At 58.6% G+C, this 16,605-nt stretch overlaps 2 protein-coding genes across 8 annotated transcripts in view; one reads left to right on the top strand and one right to left on the bottom strand.

The window, feature by feature from the left end:
• Positions 1-4,171: 4,171 nt before the first annotated feature.
• On the top strand, positions 4,172-9,043 carry FUZ (fuzzy planar cell polarity protein). 6 transcript variants are annotated; one of them, XM_036012583.1, is made up of 11 exons: positions 4,172-4,191; positions 4,728-4,849; positions 5,142-5,226; positions 5,446-5,514; positions 5,673-5,777; positions 6,510-6,707; positions 6,842-6,937; positions 7,273-7,379; positions 7,458-7,522; positions 7,595-7,669; positions 8,575-9,043. In XM_036012583.1, exons 2-11 carry the CDS (start codon positions 4,767-4,769, stop codon positions 8,799-8,801), a joined length of 1,110 nt encoding a protein of 369 aa, XP_035868476.1. In that variant the 5' UTR covers positions 4,172-4,191; positions 4,728-4,766; the 3' UTR covers positions 8,802-9,043. The 6 variants fall into 6 exon arrangements, with proteins under 6 accessions (XP_035868476.1, XP_035868473.1, XP_035868472.1 ...); XM_036012579.1 differs by lacking the exon at positions 4,172-4,191 and adding an exon at positions 4,216-4,556; XM_028529356.2 differs by lacking the exon at positions 4,172-4,191 and adding an exon at positions 4,218-4,517.
• AP2A1 (adaptor related protein complex 2 subunit alpha 1) overlaps positions 8,820-16,605 on the bottom strand; it is a 27,130-nt gene continuing 19,344 nt past the window's right edge. The window contains exons 8-24 of one of the 2 annotated variants that reach the window (XM_036012577.1): positions 15,506-15,656; positions 15,013-15,181; positions 14,743-14,880; positions 14,348-14,530; positions 13,836-13,933; positions 13,307-13,538; positions 13,052-13,219; positions 12,803-12,966; positions 12,434-12,499; positions 12,049-12,105; positions 11,859-11,941; positions 11,672-11,761; positions 10,461-10,584; positions 10,261-10,377; positions 10,105-10,174; positions 9,535-9,669; positions 8,820-9,262 (exon numbers count right to left, since the gene is read on the bottom strand). In XM_036012577.1, the coding sequence (XP_035868470.1) occupies positions 9,185-9,262; positions 9,535-9,669; positions 10,105-10,174; positions 10,261-10,377; positions 10,461-10,584; positions 11,672-11,761; positions 11,859-11,941; positions 12,049-12,105; positions 12,434-12,499; positions 12,803-12,966; positions 13,052-13,219; positions 13,307-13,538; positions 13,836-13,933; positions 14,348-14,530; positions 14,743-14,880; positions 15,013-15,181; positions 15,506-15,656 (2,123 nt within the window). In that variant the 3' untranslated portion in view covers positions 8,820-9,184. The remainder of the gene's footprint in view (positions 9,263-9,534; positions 9,670-10,104; positions 10,175-10,260; positions 10,378-10,460; positions 10,585-11,671; positions 11,762-11,858; positions 11,942-12,048; positions 12,106-12,433; positions 12,500-12,802; positions 12,967-13,051; positions 13,220-13,306; positions 13,539-13,835; positions 13,934-14,347; positions 14,531-14,742; positions 14,881-15,012; positions 15,182-15,505; positions 15,657-16,605) is intronic. The other variant, XM_036012578.1, reaches the window with a different exon arrangement.

Raw genomic sequence — 16,605 nt, 5'->3', positions numbered from 1 at the left:
GGTCCTGCTCTAGCTTCCTCCATCTCGCAGAGGGAGCCCACAGTGCGCCCTGCCTTTCCCACTCCCTCCTGTGTGAAGCTGCTCCCATCTGTAAACTGGGTGACTTCTGCGTTATCAAAAGCATCGCATTCGAGGTCTCACCCACCGACTATATTTCCTCTGATAGCTCTGGGCAGTTATGGGTTATACTGCCTTATCCTGTGGGAAGGGGTGACACAGCATTCAGAATATTGCAGACCTAGGCAACCCACACTGGGGTTGTCTAGAAGTGAAAGTGGTAACTAGAGCATTCTCCCCAGAGACGGCCATTTTGCCCCCCTTTCTTTGATGAGGGACTGAGTGTGATGGGGGTCAGAGAGTAGGGAGTTGTCAGAAAGGTAATTTTTCTGTCTCTTTAAGGAAGAGAACAATGGCTGCTACTGACCTAAGGCAAGAAAAGCCGCCCCTTAGCTTCCCTGCTAGGGCAACTAGCAGTCTAGTTGTTTGGAGAAATACCCCAGGGAGGGGACCAAGCCTCTGGGGACTCCTAGGGCTAGTGCCTTCCTCCAGGTACGCAGCGGTGCAAAGGCTTGCTCAGACCTGGGAGGGCCAAGGCCAGAGCTGGAGCATTCCATACGTAAGGTCTTGTGCTCTCAGAACGATGAATCATCTGGGACTCCATTCAAAAGGGAATGGAGTCCTTTCCCTTCAATTGCTCACATGGGGGTCAGGCTAGAAGGCCAAAATTGGGAATGCACATCCCCCCATCCCTAGAAACCCCTAATAGGCTTTTGGAACCTGGAGTTGACATATTAATCCCCATCTTATTGGTGAGGAATTTTGAGCCTTCTCTCAAGACACCTTGTAGCACCTCTCAGATAAAAGACTGAATCCGCTATTTTGATCCGCGGTTTCCTTGGTGGGCCTAGCATCGAGGATTTCATCTGCAGGTCGGAGTAGGGTACGTCGCTCCAGAGACACTTCCTTAAGGTCTTTAGCTAAGGTAGCCCTAAGTAGGGGTGGTGAGTTTTTGACCCCTCGTGGCAGGGCTAGCATAATTGTCATTTTCTGTCTGTCCTGGGATCCTGCCACTCAAAGGTGAGAAGGTGGTGAGACCCTGGGGTGAGCAGCATGCAAAAGTAATTGTCTGTAGAATCTAGGGCAGAGCACCACATTTGGTCTGTTGGGAGAGAAGACAACAAAGAACAGTATTTGGGCGCCACCGGGTGGACATCCTCGGTGGCCTCGCTGATTGCTCTCTGACCCTGGACCAGTAGGTTCTTGCCATTTGGCTTTTGTACAGAGAGGTTAGGGGTGTCACAGGGAGACTGACACGGTTGGAGTCCTTGGCTTAGTAACTCATCTACTGAGTTTAATTCCTCCAAGGCCTTCTGACTTGACTCGCTACTGTGTCTTATTGTAACAAGCCTGTCGGGCTTTAGTTTGACTCCGCCCACCTGCCTGTCAGCCCAGAGGCAAGGTTCTACCCCTGCTTGGTGTGCTGTGGGGTCTGCAGATTTGGCTTCTGATCAAGGGTGGGCGGGAGCCAGGAGGTGTCCTGTCCTTGGGAATGTCAACTTCGAGAGCTTTGTCTGTTACACAGATGGCGGCTTCTAATTTATATAAAGGGTCTCTCCCCAGTAAAGGAACAGGGCACTCAGGCGTATATGTCAATGGGTTAACCTTATGGGCCTCCTACCTCAGCTTCCGGATGCAAGCTGTTCAGCACCTAGCAGGCCAGTTCCTTCAGGCTTGAAGAGGGAGTGCTTAGCTCTGACTCTCAGTTTTTGTCCTTTTCTCCGGATATCCGGGCCCCTTTGGGATATAAAGTGGGATGGTGGGGGAGTGCTGCCCCTTCTACGGAGTCAGGGTCTGTGTTAGTATGAACTCACAGGCATTCCTGGAGCCTCTCCATGAAGGTGTAGAGGTTTTCCTTGGGCCCTTGTGTCGTTTCCTGGATTTTACTCTGGTTTATGGGCCTTCGCCCTGCCACCTGAATCCCCTTTGGGATCACAGCTCTAAAACAGGGGAGGCGCGCTGGCTGGTGTGACTCAGTGGATTGAGCGTGGGCCTGCAAACCAAAGGGTCGCTGGTTCGATTCCCAGCCAGGGTTGTGGACCAGGTCCCCAGCAGGGGGTGTGCAACCACATATTGATGCTTCTCTCCTTCTCTTCCTTGCCTTCCCTTTCTCTAATAAATAAATAAATAAATAAAATCTTTAAAAATAAAATAAAATGGGGAAGGCAATGGGATTCTTTCTCATCTCCAACCAGGGTCTGCATCCGGACTGCCTGGACACCACCAGGCTAATATGTTTGTTGTCTACCGTTATTGCAGTTTACTTTATCGCTTCTTCTCTAGCCTTTGTAAGGACTAGGACCTTTGCTTCCCCGGCCAGGACGATGTTTGAAAGAGTCTGGATGTCTCCCGAGGTGGGACTATGGGCTTGGGAGATGCCTCTTGCTAGATTAAGGAACCCCTCAGGATTTTCTCTCAGCATGCTGGAGTGGCCCTTCCACTTGTAGAGGTCCAAGGAGGAAAAGGGGATGTAAATGGTAATCAAGACATCCCTATTTCCAGTGGGTACCTCCCCAAGGTGGAAAAGCCCTTTCCAGCTGTGGGATGGGAGCTAACACCACCCTGGGGCTCACTGGCTTGGTGCCTGATGGATGGATACGGGGATGAGTTGTGGGGGAAGTGGTGTGGGAGTAAGGGGGGGACCAGGAGGGTGTTGGGACAAGGGGCAAGGGAAGAGACAAGGGAGTAGGTGGAACCCACAGGTTCAGGTGGATACTGGTGAACAGGGGAGGGGCTATTGGCTATAGAGGAGGGATTAAGGTTAGGGGGTCCTCAGCAGATTCCAAAACCAGAAGGGCTTTGGTTCCATTAAAGTAGGCCTTCGCTCTGACAGAGGACCATGAAAAACTGGCCATATGGAACCTCATCCCTTTTAATTAGTCTTTGGCAAGATAAATCTAATTGGAGTATAGTAATTGAGGGAGTTCTTAACCTGCCAACTTTCTCTGTCCTCCAATTCATACTGGGGCCAGGCTGTTTTACAAAAAAGGTCATCTTTTTTTTTAAAAGGTGGTACCCAAATTATTTACAGTTCTGAAGGATGTATCCCAATAGGGCACCCTCCCAGATGGAGGTCTAGTTGCCCATACCTTGGATCTGTGATCTCAGCTAGTTCCTAGTCAATGAGTGGTTGGAAAGATGGTCGGTAGGAACACAGATCTCACAACTTTCTGCCCAAATAAAGTTGTAAAACTTCTCAGCTAAATCCTGGCCCCTGAGGGCAAAGTGGGTTGTATGATTGGCCTGGCTAGGACGTTCTGGGGAGAATTCCTATGGAATATGGGACTGGACAGAGTCGAGGACTCCAAGGAAATGGAAGATTTGGCAAAGGTCAGAGAGGGCAGGCAGGGGTGTGATCCCAGGATGGAAGGGCGACCAGCCAGAAGAAATCTTGGCTGATGAGAGAAATTAAAGCCCGGGGGAATTGAAAAATGTGGGAAGGGTGGCGATGGGAATTTAGTCAAGGTAGCCTCGACTTGAGAGGGTGTCTGAAAGCAGGAAGAGAGAGGGTAGACGTCTAAACACAGGCGGCTAAGACATTTCTTTGAGGTAAAAAGAAGGCCCAGGATTTCCCAGATTATAAACTGACATGGCCCCAGAGACAAAACGCCTAACTTCACGTCCAGGATGAGGGCCAGAGTCTGAGATGTGAGGTCTGCGCGAGCGATAGAGGAGGTGGCAGAGAAGGGAGTTACCTTACAGTCGACCAGAACGAAATGCAGGACAAGAGAATGTGAAGCAACCGAGTTGGAAGAAGAGTAAGAAATGACGCATTATAAGAGGAACAAAGTATTCCTTAGACTGGGTATCTTACCCGAGAGTTGCCCGTTATCGTGGTTCCTCTCTCACCTTTTCTGGAGCCCCCCAGTGAGCCCCTTACTCCGGATGGGGCCAGAGCCAGTGACTTGACTCCGCGCGTCCCCTAACTACTTAGTCCAGGGGGTTTTCTCGGTACCCACTCCCTCTTTTACCCGTGCACAGCTGTTAGAGACAACCAGTTTTGTATTTTGTGTTTCTGACCCCTCCACCCCCATCTTCCCTCCCCGCCCTGCGCTCAGCAGCCGAGGATCTAAACCACTCCTGGGACAGACTGGGAACATTTACCGACGCAGTGGGCCACCATCTTTGTTAGGGGTATTGTGACTTCCGGCCAGGCCGGAAGAGAACCCAAGCGGCTTGGGGGGAGGGGCTGGAATAGGGGTCGATGATAGGCCTGAGTTGGATTCTTCCCATCAGTTTCCCATCTCGCCCACTGGCGGTTTCGGATGGCAGCCCGAGTTAGTGTGACTACGGTCATTCTCCAAGACGGACACTGACCGTTTTCACGAAGGGACTGGGGTGGATTCCAAATGGGGGAGGAGGGGACGGAGGGCACCGTGCATCTGCTGTGCCTCGCGGCCTCCAGCGGAGTCCCGCTGTTCTGCAGAAGCAGCCGCGGCGGCGCCCCCGCCCGCCAGCAGGTGGGGCCCTGGAGGTCTGGATCTCCGAAATTGGAGGGGGTTAGGAGCTTGGACTCTGGATCTTCAAGGGAATAGGGGCTGGAGAGTTGAGTTCCAAGGGCTGAGGGCGCAATGGACCAATAATCCTCGTTCCCTGACTAGGAGGTGCCCTGGGGATCTAGAGAGGAGGGGACTAGGCGCCCCTGTCTAATGTCCTCAACTTTTCCCCAGCTCCCGTTCTCCGTCATCGGCTCCCTCAATGGAGTCCACATGTTTGGGCAGAATCTCGAGGTGCAGCTGAGCTCCGCGAGGACCGAGGACACCACCGTGGTGTGGAAAAGCTTCCATGACAGGTCTCCAAGTGGTGGCTTGCAGCAGGGCCAGGGCCAGGGCCCGGGTGATAGGCTCTGTTGAAGATTTCCTCTGGGCTTTCCAGCTCTCCAGGGCCAGCTGTTAATACTTGGCTGTGGGATCTCTGACAAGCCAATGACCCTCTCTGGTCCCTGAGAGTCTCTGTATGAGAAGCGGGCTGTGCTGGGGGAGGATATAGCTGGCGGCTGGGATCCAGAACAAACTCGAACTCTTCTCACAGCCCCGTTTCCCTGGCCTGGACTTATTCTTTCTCCTCGCCTTCCTTTCCCATAGCATCACCCTGATTGTCCTGTCATCCGAGGCGGGCACCTCGGAGCTGCGCCTAGAGAGACTACTCCAGATGGTTTTTGGGGCCATGGTGAGACTCCTCCCATCTTTTTTGCAAACCAAGGAATCTGAACTCTCAGCATCCTTCTCCATTAGACCCAGCAGTCTAGGCCCCCAAACCCAGGGATCCTGCCCCTCCCTCAGACTCAGGAGTCCAGTTCCCCAGCTCCCTCCTTCCTTGGTCTGAGTCCCAGCCCCTCCTTTCTTCTGAGATGTCCAGGACCCCTACATTCTTATATGGTTCTTCTAGGTTCTTCTTGTGGGACTTGAAGAACTGACCAACATCAGCAACATAGAGAGACTGAAGAAGGAGTTGAGGGTGAGGCTACTGATATTTGGGGACTACAGTTCCCAGCAGCCCACTCTGAGTGTTCTTGGGGCAGCTCAGTTGTCTGCCCCTGGGCCACTCTTCTGATGGGGAGGCAGAAGATCCAGGACCCACCTAGGTCCTAGGCACCTCCCTTCTCCCTCTGCTAGGCCAGTTACGGCCTCATTGACAGCCTCCTGGGGGACTCCGAGCTCATCGGGGACCTGACCCAGTGTGTGGATTGCGTGGTTCCTCCAGAGGGGTCCCTCCTGCAGGTACTGGGGAAGCCTTGGGAACTCAAACCTGTCCTTATGGCCTTGTCTCAGTCCTCATCCTCTTACCCTGAGACCCTTGCCTCTACCTCTTCCCATCCTCTGGGATCCCAGCCCAACCCCCACTTGGCCCCAGGAAGACCTCTTTACAGCCAGAGCAGACCCTGCCTCTCCTGGATCACAGCCCTCTCGTGGCTCCTACTGCCCCCAGGACGAGGTCCCTGCCCCTCACCCAGCTGTCACCTCAGGGGCCTCACAAATCCCAGCAACTTCCCAGCTTCCCTGCCTTAGCACATGCTGTTCCTTCTGTCTGGTGGATCCCTGTTTAGCCTTTTTAAAACACTGCTCTTGTGGATTCACCAGGCACTGGCACCTCCCAGCAGGGTACTTGACCTCTCTGAGCCTCATTAGGTGGTTGACTCCACCTACTTGGCACACAGTAGGACTCAATAAACCACAGGTGCTGCTGTCGTGATTGTTAGCTTCAGTAGCACCTGCTGGCAGGGTGGCAGGCACCTTACCTGTTCAATCTGACTTCACGATGTGCCTTGGGATCATAACCGTATGTGAAGGTGAGGAAGCCCAGGCTCAGGGAGGGTGAGACACTCGAGCATGGCCTCTAGGCAAACTGTGAATTGTTTCCTGGTTCGTGTCACACTCCTTGCCCACCCGGGAAGTCACTGCCCCTCATGCTCCTATCTCCTGACTCGCTGTCAGCCTCTCTCCGGTACCCAGGAAGCCCTCTCTGGGTTTGCCGAGGCTGCAGGCACCAACTTCGCCAGCCTAGTCGTGTCGGGCCGGGTGGTGGTAGCAACAGAGAGCTGGTGGCGGCTGGGGACGCCAGAGGCCGTTCTGCTCCCCTGGCTGGTGGGATCCCTGCCGCCGCAGGCCGCTCGCGACTACCCCGTGTACCTGCCGCATGGGAGTCCTACGGTGAGTGGGTGGGTGGGGCCGGCAGGCGTAAGGTGAAGGCACCTGGGCACGAAAGGGTGGGACCTAGAGACCGAGTCGCAGGAGGCGGGGCTTGTGATGGAAGGGCCCGAACTCCTTCCTGCATCCCGCTTCAGGTTCCGCACCGGCTTCTGACCCTGACGCTGCTGCCCGGCTTAGAGCTGTGTCTGGTCTGCGGGCCGCGCCCTCCCCTCAGCCAGCTGGATCCACAGGTGAATTCGGGCTGTGTCCCGCTTTCCCCCCATTACACTCTACCCACGCGCCCGCGCATTCGTCTGGTCACCTTGCCCTGCTAAGTGCTCTCTACTTTGCTCGAGCCCTTGGTCAGCCCGCCCCTTCTCGGATTGCACCCCAATCACCTTCACCCCAGCCAGGCCCCCTTTCACTCTTAGGCCATCCTTCCAGGCTTCGCCGTAGCCACCCCTCTGCCTACTGCCCCCCACCCCCTGGTGGGACCCTCTCGGTCTTCCATGGCCACGCCTCCTTCCCTTGATGCTTCCCACCTCACCCACGCCCCCCCACCCCCCGCTGACCACACCCCTTACAGCTTCTGGAGCGCTGGTGGCAGCCAATGCTGGACCCGCTGCGGGCCTGCCTGCCACTGGGACCCCGAGCCCTGCCCGCCGGCTTCCCCCTGCACACGGACATCCTCGGGTAGGGCTCTGATGGAACAGTGGGTTGGGGTCCTCATCCCCTCTTCCCTGACCATGACACCCACCCCCTTCCCTACAGGCTGCTGCTCCTCCATCTGGAGCTGAAGCGTTGTCTCTTCACCGTGGAGCCTTCAGGGGATAAAGGTGACCAAGAGCCAGTGGGAGGGTCCTGGGCCCCAGAGGGGCTTTCCATCACCATCTTCCTATCCCTTCCAGATCCTTCTCCTGAGCAGCGTCGGTGTGTCCTCCGTTCCTTCTATACCCTGGTCACCGCAGTGCACTTCCCACCAGGTCAGTGGGGGGCGGTGCCCCCCCCCCCTCCCCGCACACAGGTCGGGCTGTAGAACTGGGCGAGCTCAGCAGACACTGGGTGTCCACACTGATGGAAATGGAGGGGCAAGGAGGCCCCAGCCTGGAAAGGACAGTGTCCTGAGTGACCCTAATACCTATCATTGAGACTTCCCCTCTTGCCATGCGCTTTGTATGTAGAGGCACTTCAGCCTTGCAGGTGAGGGTGATCTCCTTTTATGCCATCGTTCCCACATTACAGATGAGCAGACTGAGGCTCAGCTCAGAAGCAGCAGAGCCACCAGTCACCCACAGGTGTCCCCCACACCAAAATATCCCATTCTACTGCTTCCATACAGACTTTACCCCGAGTCGGGTGTGGCGGGGAGTGGGGGGGCTGCTACCACAGAGCCCAAGTTAGTTAGAAAAAGTTGTTCTAGAACCCAAGAGGCCCCAGAGTGACAAAGGAAGGGACCTAGCGTGACCTCCGATGCCACTGAAGACCCTGATGAATGTAGCAAAATAGGAAAGAGCTGCACCTGGGAGGGGCGGAGGACAGTCCATTCTGTCCACCCCCACCCCCACCCCCCATGTGTAAAGTGGGGTGGGGTCCTTGAGGGGCTCCCAGTCCTGGATCCCAGTGCCTGGTGCCTGGTAAGTGTCACTGGCATGCCTTGCCATTTGTGTTGCCACGTGGATTGCTTGGGGCTGCTCCCAGTGTCCCCAGGAACGGAGGAGACGGAGGCTGCGAGGGAAGAGGGGCAGCCGAGTGAGAGGCCGGGAGCCTTCAGGTCACTGACAACCGACTGGATGGAGCCCTGGCCTCTCCCGAGTCAGGCCCTGCAGATTGGCATCCTAGTGGCCCCGAGCCCCACCGGTCCCCTCAACCTTTCCTGTCCTTCCTCCAGAGCCCGGGCAGCAGGAAGATAAGGCGGAGGACGCAGCCCAGCAGCCCCAAGTGCCAAAAGCCTGCTACCTGGTGTCAGGGACTGAGGAGCCAGGGACGGGGTGGCGTCTGGTGGCCCTGCAGTCGGGGCCTCGGCGGCTGCTGCTGCTGTTGTCTGCTCAGAGTCCCGTCCACGGGCTGCGGGGCCTGGCCACCCGCACTCTGCACGCGCTCACCCCACTCCTCTGACAGACAGGGCCCCAGGGCTGTTAGCGTCTCTCTGTTTATTTGATCACAATAATACACAGCCCCTGGATGGGGAGGGGGCAGGAGGGGCCACAACGGGGTGGGGTGGGAGGGGAGGGGGCACCTGCTTCCCTGGCCCCTCTCCCCTCTGTGCTTGGGGGGGAAAGGGAGGGAGGGGGCTCCCCCTTACCCCCCAGAATGTAAACAGCAGCAGATGAACAAAAATAAAAATACAAAAGGCCGGAGGAAGGTCCCAGGCATCCCCCTATCCCGGGGTCTTGCCTGTCACCAGCGGAAGTCCCCTCACTGCCCCATCCACCAAAGCTCCCTCAGTCCTGGGGGCTTCCCGGTGCCGGCCACGTCCCCGGGGGCAGAGAGTCCAGGTCTCAGAACTGCTGGGCCAGCAGCTCGCACAGGTGACGGGAGACAGGCTCCTTGCTGGTGCGCAGGGTCAGCCGGTACATCTGGGCGGGACGAGGGGAAGGCACTCAGGGAGGAGGCGGAGGCATGGGGCAAGGCAAGGGAGGAAGGACGGGGACAGGAAGGGACAGGAAGGAGGAATACAAGTGACAGGAAACAGAGACACAGAATGAGAGATAATAGGCCAAGAAAGGTCAAAAGGACATAGAGACAAAAACCAGGGTGGGAGGGAAGGGGAGAGGAAGGTAACAGCCAGAGGACTGGGGGGTGGGGGTGACGCAGCGGGTTCAGGTGGGCCTCCCAGACCACCTCTCACCTGAGCCTGGGCATTGGGCTCCAGCCGGAGCAGACAGCCCACCTGCAGGGCCTTAGTCTGGATGATTCCAGCCCCCACAAAGTTCTCCGGGTTGGGGTCCACATTATCCAGGAGAGCAGAGCCAAACCCCAGGAGCTGGGGAGAAAGGCAGGGAGCCCTCAGAAGAGCCAGATCTGTTGCCTCCCAGAGTGGCACGCCAGCCCCCCAAACCCTCAGCAGTGGGAACTGACTGGGTTTTACACACGGGAAATCCAAGGCTCAGAGGACTCGAGCAGCCACTGCCCCCCAGCTCCCTGAGTTGGAGAAAGGCAGTGCTGAGCCCTGGCTGCTGTGGCTCAGTGGGTTGGGAGCGGCCTGCAAACCCAAAGGTCACAGGTTCGATCCCCAGTCAGGGGACATGCCTGAGTTGGGCCCCAGGTCCTTGGTTGGGGGCAAGTGAGAGGTAACTAATCGATGTTGCTCTCACATATCAGTGTTTCTCTCCCTCCCTTAAAAATAAAAATTGGGGGAAAAAAAAAAAGGCAGGGCTGGGATATTAGCCTGGGAGCTCCTCTCCTGATTCTCTCTCACCTTGGCCTTAGTGACTTCAGCGTCCATAGGGTGGTTGGCTTTGAAGATTTTCTGCGCCTCCTGTTGGGGACTGGGGCGGGTTTGCAGTCAGGGGCCGGGCAGCTCTGGCCCCGCCCACCCTGAAGGGCAGCGGTGGCTCGGCCCCCAACTACTCACAGGCTCAGCTGCTTCCAACGCTGGAAGAAGTCCTGGGCTGCCATCTCTGTTGGCTGGAAGAACTTGTTGATGGTCACTGGGAGCTTTAGGGTGAGGGACTGAGGGGCTCCCCCATACCTGGCGTTGGAGGAGAAAAGGCTCGATCAGGCTACACCCCTCACCCAGGAGGCCCCGCCCAGCTGGCAGCCCCACTGACTCACCGGAAGCGCACGGACAGGAGTGGGGGCGTCAGGAAGTCCCGCAGACACTCGATGTTGAGCACCTGCTGCACCTGTGCACCCCCGTCCACCTGCGCGGCCACACGCTTGGTCTGCACGGCCAGCTGTGCCCACCCGTGGTCAAGGAAACCAGAAACAGGAGGTGGCTCCTGGCAATGAATCTGAGGGGGCAGGCCCTACCACCCTGGATTCCTCCTATGCTTTACCGGCCTTTCCCAACCGGCTCAGAGACCTCTGTCACTACACGTCACCCCATGCTGAGGCCAAGAGCCTCGCTGGGTTTGAATCCCAGCACTTACCACCTCAGCGACTATGGCCAAGTTATTTAACCTCTCTTAGCCTCATCTACCAAACGGACAGTGCGTCCTGAGTGTTCAGTGACATGAGCCAGGAGGAGTACTCGTGTGCTTGGCATAAGCTAAGTGCACAGCAAATGGTGGCAACTGCTGTTTGCACCATCCACCCCACGTCAACCACCCACAGGTGAAGCCTGGGTCTTCTGTCCCTCTCACCCTGGCCCCACTCATGTCCAGCACGGAGCTGAGAATCCAAGAGGCCTCTGGGAATGATGATGAATGAAGCAAAGAACAATAAAAAGTTCTGGGGTCCAACCCCTAAAATTTCACAGGGGTGGAAACAGGACCAGAAAGCAGAAAGAGGGAGCTGACACCGCTTACGCACTTCCTTCGTGACAGCCACCCTTCCAGAGTTTTCCAGCCACTCCGATTTTCAAAACAACCCCGTGAGAAGGACGGGGAGGGTCTACACAGAAGGGCTAGGAATCAGAGAGGCAAGGCAACAGACCAGGTCACACAGGAGGTCGCTCTGGTCAGCATCAAGACCCCCAGGCCAGGCCCTCGAGTTCAGGAGGCACTAGAAACATGGGTGTGGAGCTGGCCAGAGGACAAAATCAGGCCAAGATCAGGAAGGGGCCGGAGTAGCAGGGGTTCTAGAATTAACGCCTCCCACATGTCTGTCATGTCGCTTCACAGTCACCTCCTGCCCTGGGGGAGAAAGGACTACCCTTTCTGACAGAAGACACTAAACCTCAGAGAATTAACAAACGCTCAGGCCCTCGAGTAAGGGGGCTGGACAGGAGTCCAGCGGAAGTGGGTCCAACTTCTCTTGGGGAAGGCAGACCCTCCTCATGGGGAAGGGGTGGAGCCAGGGGGCTGGGCCAGGTAGGAGGATATGAGTCTGGAGGTCCCCGGGGTGGACGACATTGGGCGTGAAATTCTGGAACTGTACCGAGGTCTTGTTGCCGAAGAAGAGATACATGCGGCCTGCAGCAACAGGGAGAGGCAAACCCCCCCGTCAGCGTCCCTCCTCCACCCCCGCGCAAGGGCCCCCGAGCCCCGCCCTCACAGCCCTCGGACACACCCAGGTTCTGCCGGAACTCCGACTTGACTCCGATCTGCAGCAGCTGGTTCTCAAACAGGACCCCGTTGTTCTTGCACACGAACCTGGCGGGGGGTGGCAGGGAGCTCAGGGCGAGAGCAGTGCGGGCCTGGGCCCCGGTCCTTGACCCTCGCCTGTCCTCACTTCCCTCCCTGCCCGCTCCCAGACTCACTTGTTCAGCAGTTCATCAGCTTCAGGGATGGGCGGGCTGATGTCCTCGGGACCCGGGCTGCAGGCGGGGAAAGGAGTGAGATGGGAGGAGACTGGCGGGAGGGAGGTGCGAGAGGTAAAGGCCCGGAGCCCCACAGTCCACATACCCAGACTCCCCAGAGAACCACAGAGACCCAGAATCAGTCCGGGGAATTGCCTCTAACGGGAACAGGACCCCAGCGTGTGCGGCCATCCGCCCCTGCAGCAGAGGACCCTGGCTTTCACTCCCTTCCAAGTCCTCGCCTCTACATTTGGCTCAACAGCAGCCCTCATGAGAGCTCCCAGTCCTCGAACCCTCCCTAGGGACACAAGAGTCTGCCCACCAACCCCCTGAGGCCACCCCTTACTCAGCAGCTGGAGCTGGGTCAGCCAGCAAAGCCATGGGGCTCTCAGGGGCAGGCGGCTCCAGCTCGCTGGGCCATCCAATCCCAGAGCAGACAGAGAAGACAGGCGTGGCAGGCAGCCAATCCCAGACAGGCAGCAAGAGGGCCGAAGAGAAAGACGGAGGAGGGAAGGAGAAAAGGGAAGAGCAGGCTGAGACACGGTGATGGGAGGACAACGAACAGTGGCCAGGGGCAGCCGAGAGTCCAGAGTGGCCAGAGGAAGTAGGCCAGGAGAGGCGGCAGCCAGGTGGGCAGAGGCACAGGGACAGGGAGGGAGGAGCGAGGGGGGGACAGACAGAAGACCAGTAGCCCCAAGCCCGTGGCGGATGGTACCTGAGGAAGGCCTCCTCAGGAGTGGGACCCAGGCTGGGCTGGGTGGCCGGGCCATCGGAGGAGACGTCCACCAGGAGGTTGCCTGCACCCGAGGGAGCCTGGGGTGCCGCTGGGGGAGGGGCTGCCCGCAGCCCCAGGAGGTCGGCGGAGGGTGAAGGAGTCGACTGCAAGAAGTACAGGGTGTATGTAGGTAAGAAGAGGCGACACCCCAGGCGGACCCTCCGGGTGGCCCAGTCCTGGGGGACTCACCACGGTGCTGGCGGTGGGCTCCACACCCCCGTTGATGTCATTGCTGCTCGGGTCCCTCCGGCCGTCATCCAGGGCGCTGCCAGCTCCAGGCCCCTTCTTGCGTTTCAGCTTGGCCAGGATGGACGACTCGCGCTCGGGGAAGGGCGGCATCTCCTCCAGCACGGTGGCCCTGCGGGGGGCGGGGCGGAGCAGGTCAGGCGGGGGGCGGTCAGGCACGGAGGGGAGGAGCAGCGCAGGAGGACCAGGAACGCTGACCAGGACGTCGGTGCTGGCCACCGAGCTGAGGGTGAGGTACTCCACGGCACGCTGCTGCAGCTCCACATCCGCGTTGCGCAGCTGGGAGCCGGCCCGCAGCACGCCCTGGATGGTGGCCTTGGTCTCCGGGAAGAGGTTGATGAACTTGATGTAGGTGGACAGCAGCAGGGCCCGCGTCGCCACGCTGCACAGGTGGAACTTGGAGTGCAGCAGCGAGAACTGCACCGGGGGGCTGTGGGGGGACAGGGGTCAGCGGGCGCCAGCTCTGCCGCCTCCCCGAGAAGTCCCCGCTCGAAGTGCCGCCTCCCTCGTAGGGACCCTTCCCAGGACCCCAGGCTGGCCCCCCAGCCTGGGGAAGGGGCCACTGCAACCCTCTGTCCCAGAGGCTCTTGAGAGTTGGGTTCTGCCTTCCCTCCCAAGGGAAGGCTGGGCGAGGGGCTGAGAAGCTTCCTTGGAGCTTCCCCATCATCATAGCCCTGAGACACCTGGGGTCCCCACACCCCAGGCCCTTCATATGTTCACCCCTCACCTGGAGCGTGGGTCCCCAGCAATCAGGTTCCCAAACTCCCCAAGGATATAGCCTCCGACCTTCACCATGTTCTCGTGACACGCTGGGGCCTGGAGCGCCTGGGAGGCAGAGACGGGGGCAGGGACACCGTGAGTCATGGCGCCCCGGATCAGGAGCGCTCAGGTGTGCCAGGCGGCGTGCTAACCCTTGGGACTCCGTGACATGTGTGGGTTATAGAGGGGGAAACTGAGGCACAGAGTAGTTAGGTGACAAGACTGAGTTCACACAGGCAGTAAAACGGACAGAGGGAGTGGCAAAATGCCAGGCCCCAGGGGCCCGTGAGTACACGCCGGGCTGATCCTCACAGGAGCCAGTGAAGGCGCGACCCCCGTGTCCCTTGGGGAACAGGGAGGCCAAGGCACTGCTCTGGGAAGGAGGAAGCAGGATGGCGGCCCCAGCTGGCTGCTCTCCCCTGGCCCAGCTGTCCTTGCTCTGCCTTGATGCCCCATGACGGGGTAGCCAGGGGTGCTGACCTCAAAGACGGTCTTGGCAGCATAGCCCTGGACGTCGTCTCGGTTGGTGACGATCTGCAGCACGCGGTACCACACCTCCTCACTCACGTAGTCCCCTGCGATGCGGATGAGGTTGAGGATGGTGTCCACGTACCAGCTGTAGTCCACTGCGTACTTCTCGGCCAGGATGGCCACCTTCAGGACCTGCCGGCCAGAAGGGAGGACGAGCACGAGTGTGAGCGTGAGCAGACTAGGAGCAGGGTTTGGACTCAGCCGAATCCAAGCTCACAACTGTCCCATCTGGAGACCTGGGGGTCCAACCCTCAGCCCCTCCTCCTTCAGACCCAGGAGTCCAGGCCCCCGGCCCCTCCTCCCGGGGACCTGGGAGTCCAGCCCTCAGCCCTCCCGAGACTCACAATCTCTTCGCGGATGGCATAGTCGGCTGTCTCCAGGTACCGCAGCATCTCCGACACGATCTGCTTGGCATTGCTCCGGTCGCACATGGCGTAAAGGAGGTCGGCCGCCCGTTGCCGCACGCTGACGTCCCGTTCCGTCTGAGGGAAAAGAACGGGGTGCGGTGTGTTCCAGGCTCCACGTGGCAAAGGCCCGGCCACCAGACGGCCTCTGAGCCCTGTGCCCCTCTGAGGAGGCAGGAGACAGTGGCCGGGAGGGCCAGGGGATCACACCTTGAGGGCGTTGATGACGGTGTCAATGTGGGTCTTGACGGCCTCGTGGGAGAACTCGGAGCTGGCCAGTGTGCACATGCTCTCCAGGGCCAGGTAGCGCAGGTTGGTTTCCCGGTGCTGCAGGAACTGGCCCAGCTGGTTACAGGCGCGGACCAGGAGGTTGGGCTCACTGCCAGCGAGAGGAAGAGAGACACAGGGACATGAGGAGGCCTGGGGCAGGGCTGGTGCACTCCGAGTCACCCTTGGGAGCCAGGTCTTAACTCCTGCCCTGCAGCCCTGGCATGACCACTCCCGGTGACCTCGCCTCCTGGGCCACTGAGCCCAAATAAAGACAGCCAGGAACTCTGCCCCCACTGGGAGGGGCCGCACCAACCTGGCAGGGTAACACTGCACAACCTCATCCTCCTTCTACCTCAAGTCAAGGTTCCCACACCCACTCCCCGGGGACTCAGAAGTCCGGGCCCTGGCCCCCTCCCTGGCCCCAAGGGGGCACCTGTCATAGTGGATGATGAGGCTGATGGTCTCGAAGAGGATGGCGTTCTTGGCGTTGGAGTGCTGGACCTTCTTGGACTTGGGCGGCTCCTGGGCCTTGTTGAGCACGGTCTCCAGACACTCTACCAGCCTCCCCTTCACAGCTGCATCCTCTGGGGAGAGGGAGGGCCCGCCCTGGGACTGAGTGCTCTGCCCGCCCAGCTCACAGGCCACAGGAAGGGAGTGGACCCTGAAGCCAGCGTCCCTGCTCCCTCAGCCCTGCCCGGGGCCCCAGGAGATCAGAGGAGGTGGGAGAAATGCCATCAGTGGGCCCAACTCCAGACCTGGGCTTGCCTCCTGCTCCTGTCTGACCCTGCTGGGCAGAAGACTCTGCCCCTGTGAGCCTGTTTCCCCTGCTATAGCACAGATGCTCTCTGGGCTTCTCACAGGCCAAGAAAGTCCCGGGAACCTCCCGCTGAGACGCCCTGAAACCTGCCTTCCCACGGAGCGGTCTGAGTGCCTGAGACAGATAGGCGCTAAGCAAAGGTTCACAGAGACCCGGGTCACCACCCTTCCAGGGGACATGCGGCAACTGCCCGTGGACGGAACAGCTGTCGAGGGTTCGGCAAAAGTGTCGCACACAAACCCATCAGGCATTCAGAAAGAGCACAAGGACACAGGACGGCCAACAGCCAAATCCAGAAGGAGGACAGCCTGCAGCGCAGAGCTCTCCCGCGTCCTTCAGAAGCCGGCAGTGGCGGGTGGGGCAGTGGGGAGGCTATTCCAGACATAATGACAAAGACAAAGTCAGATTTAATTTCTGGCCCTAGGGTGTACTGTATGTTTTTTAAAGATTTTATTTACTTATTTCTAGAGAGAGGGGAAGGGAGGGACAAAGAGAAAAATCAACGTGTGGTTGCCTCTTGAGCACCCCCTACTGGGAACCTGGCCTGCAACCCAGGCATGTGCCCCAACTGGGAATCAAACCGGCGACCCTTTGGGTCACAGGCCCGCACACAATCCACTGAGCCACACCAGCCAGGGTGTGTGTGCGTGGTTTTTAAGCCATAAAAAAATAATGCTATGGACAATCTGGGCAGTTTGGTGCCTGGACAGCAAACG

This window comes from Phyllostomus discolor, chromosome 12, assembly GCF_004126475.2.
Source record: "Phyllostomus discolor isolate MPI-MPIP mPhyDis1 chromosome 12, mPhyDis1.pri.v3, whole genome shotgun sequence".
NCBI classification, from domain to species: Eukaryota; Metazoa; Chordata; class Mammalia; order Chiroptera; family Phyllostomidae; genus Phyllostomus; species Phyllostomus discolor.
The sequence above is the reverse complement of the archived record's forward strand: the minus strand, read 5'-3'. Positions and strand labels throughout refer to the sequence as shown.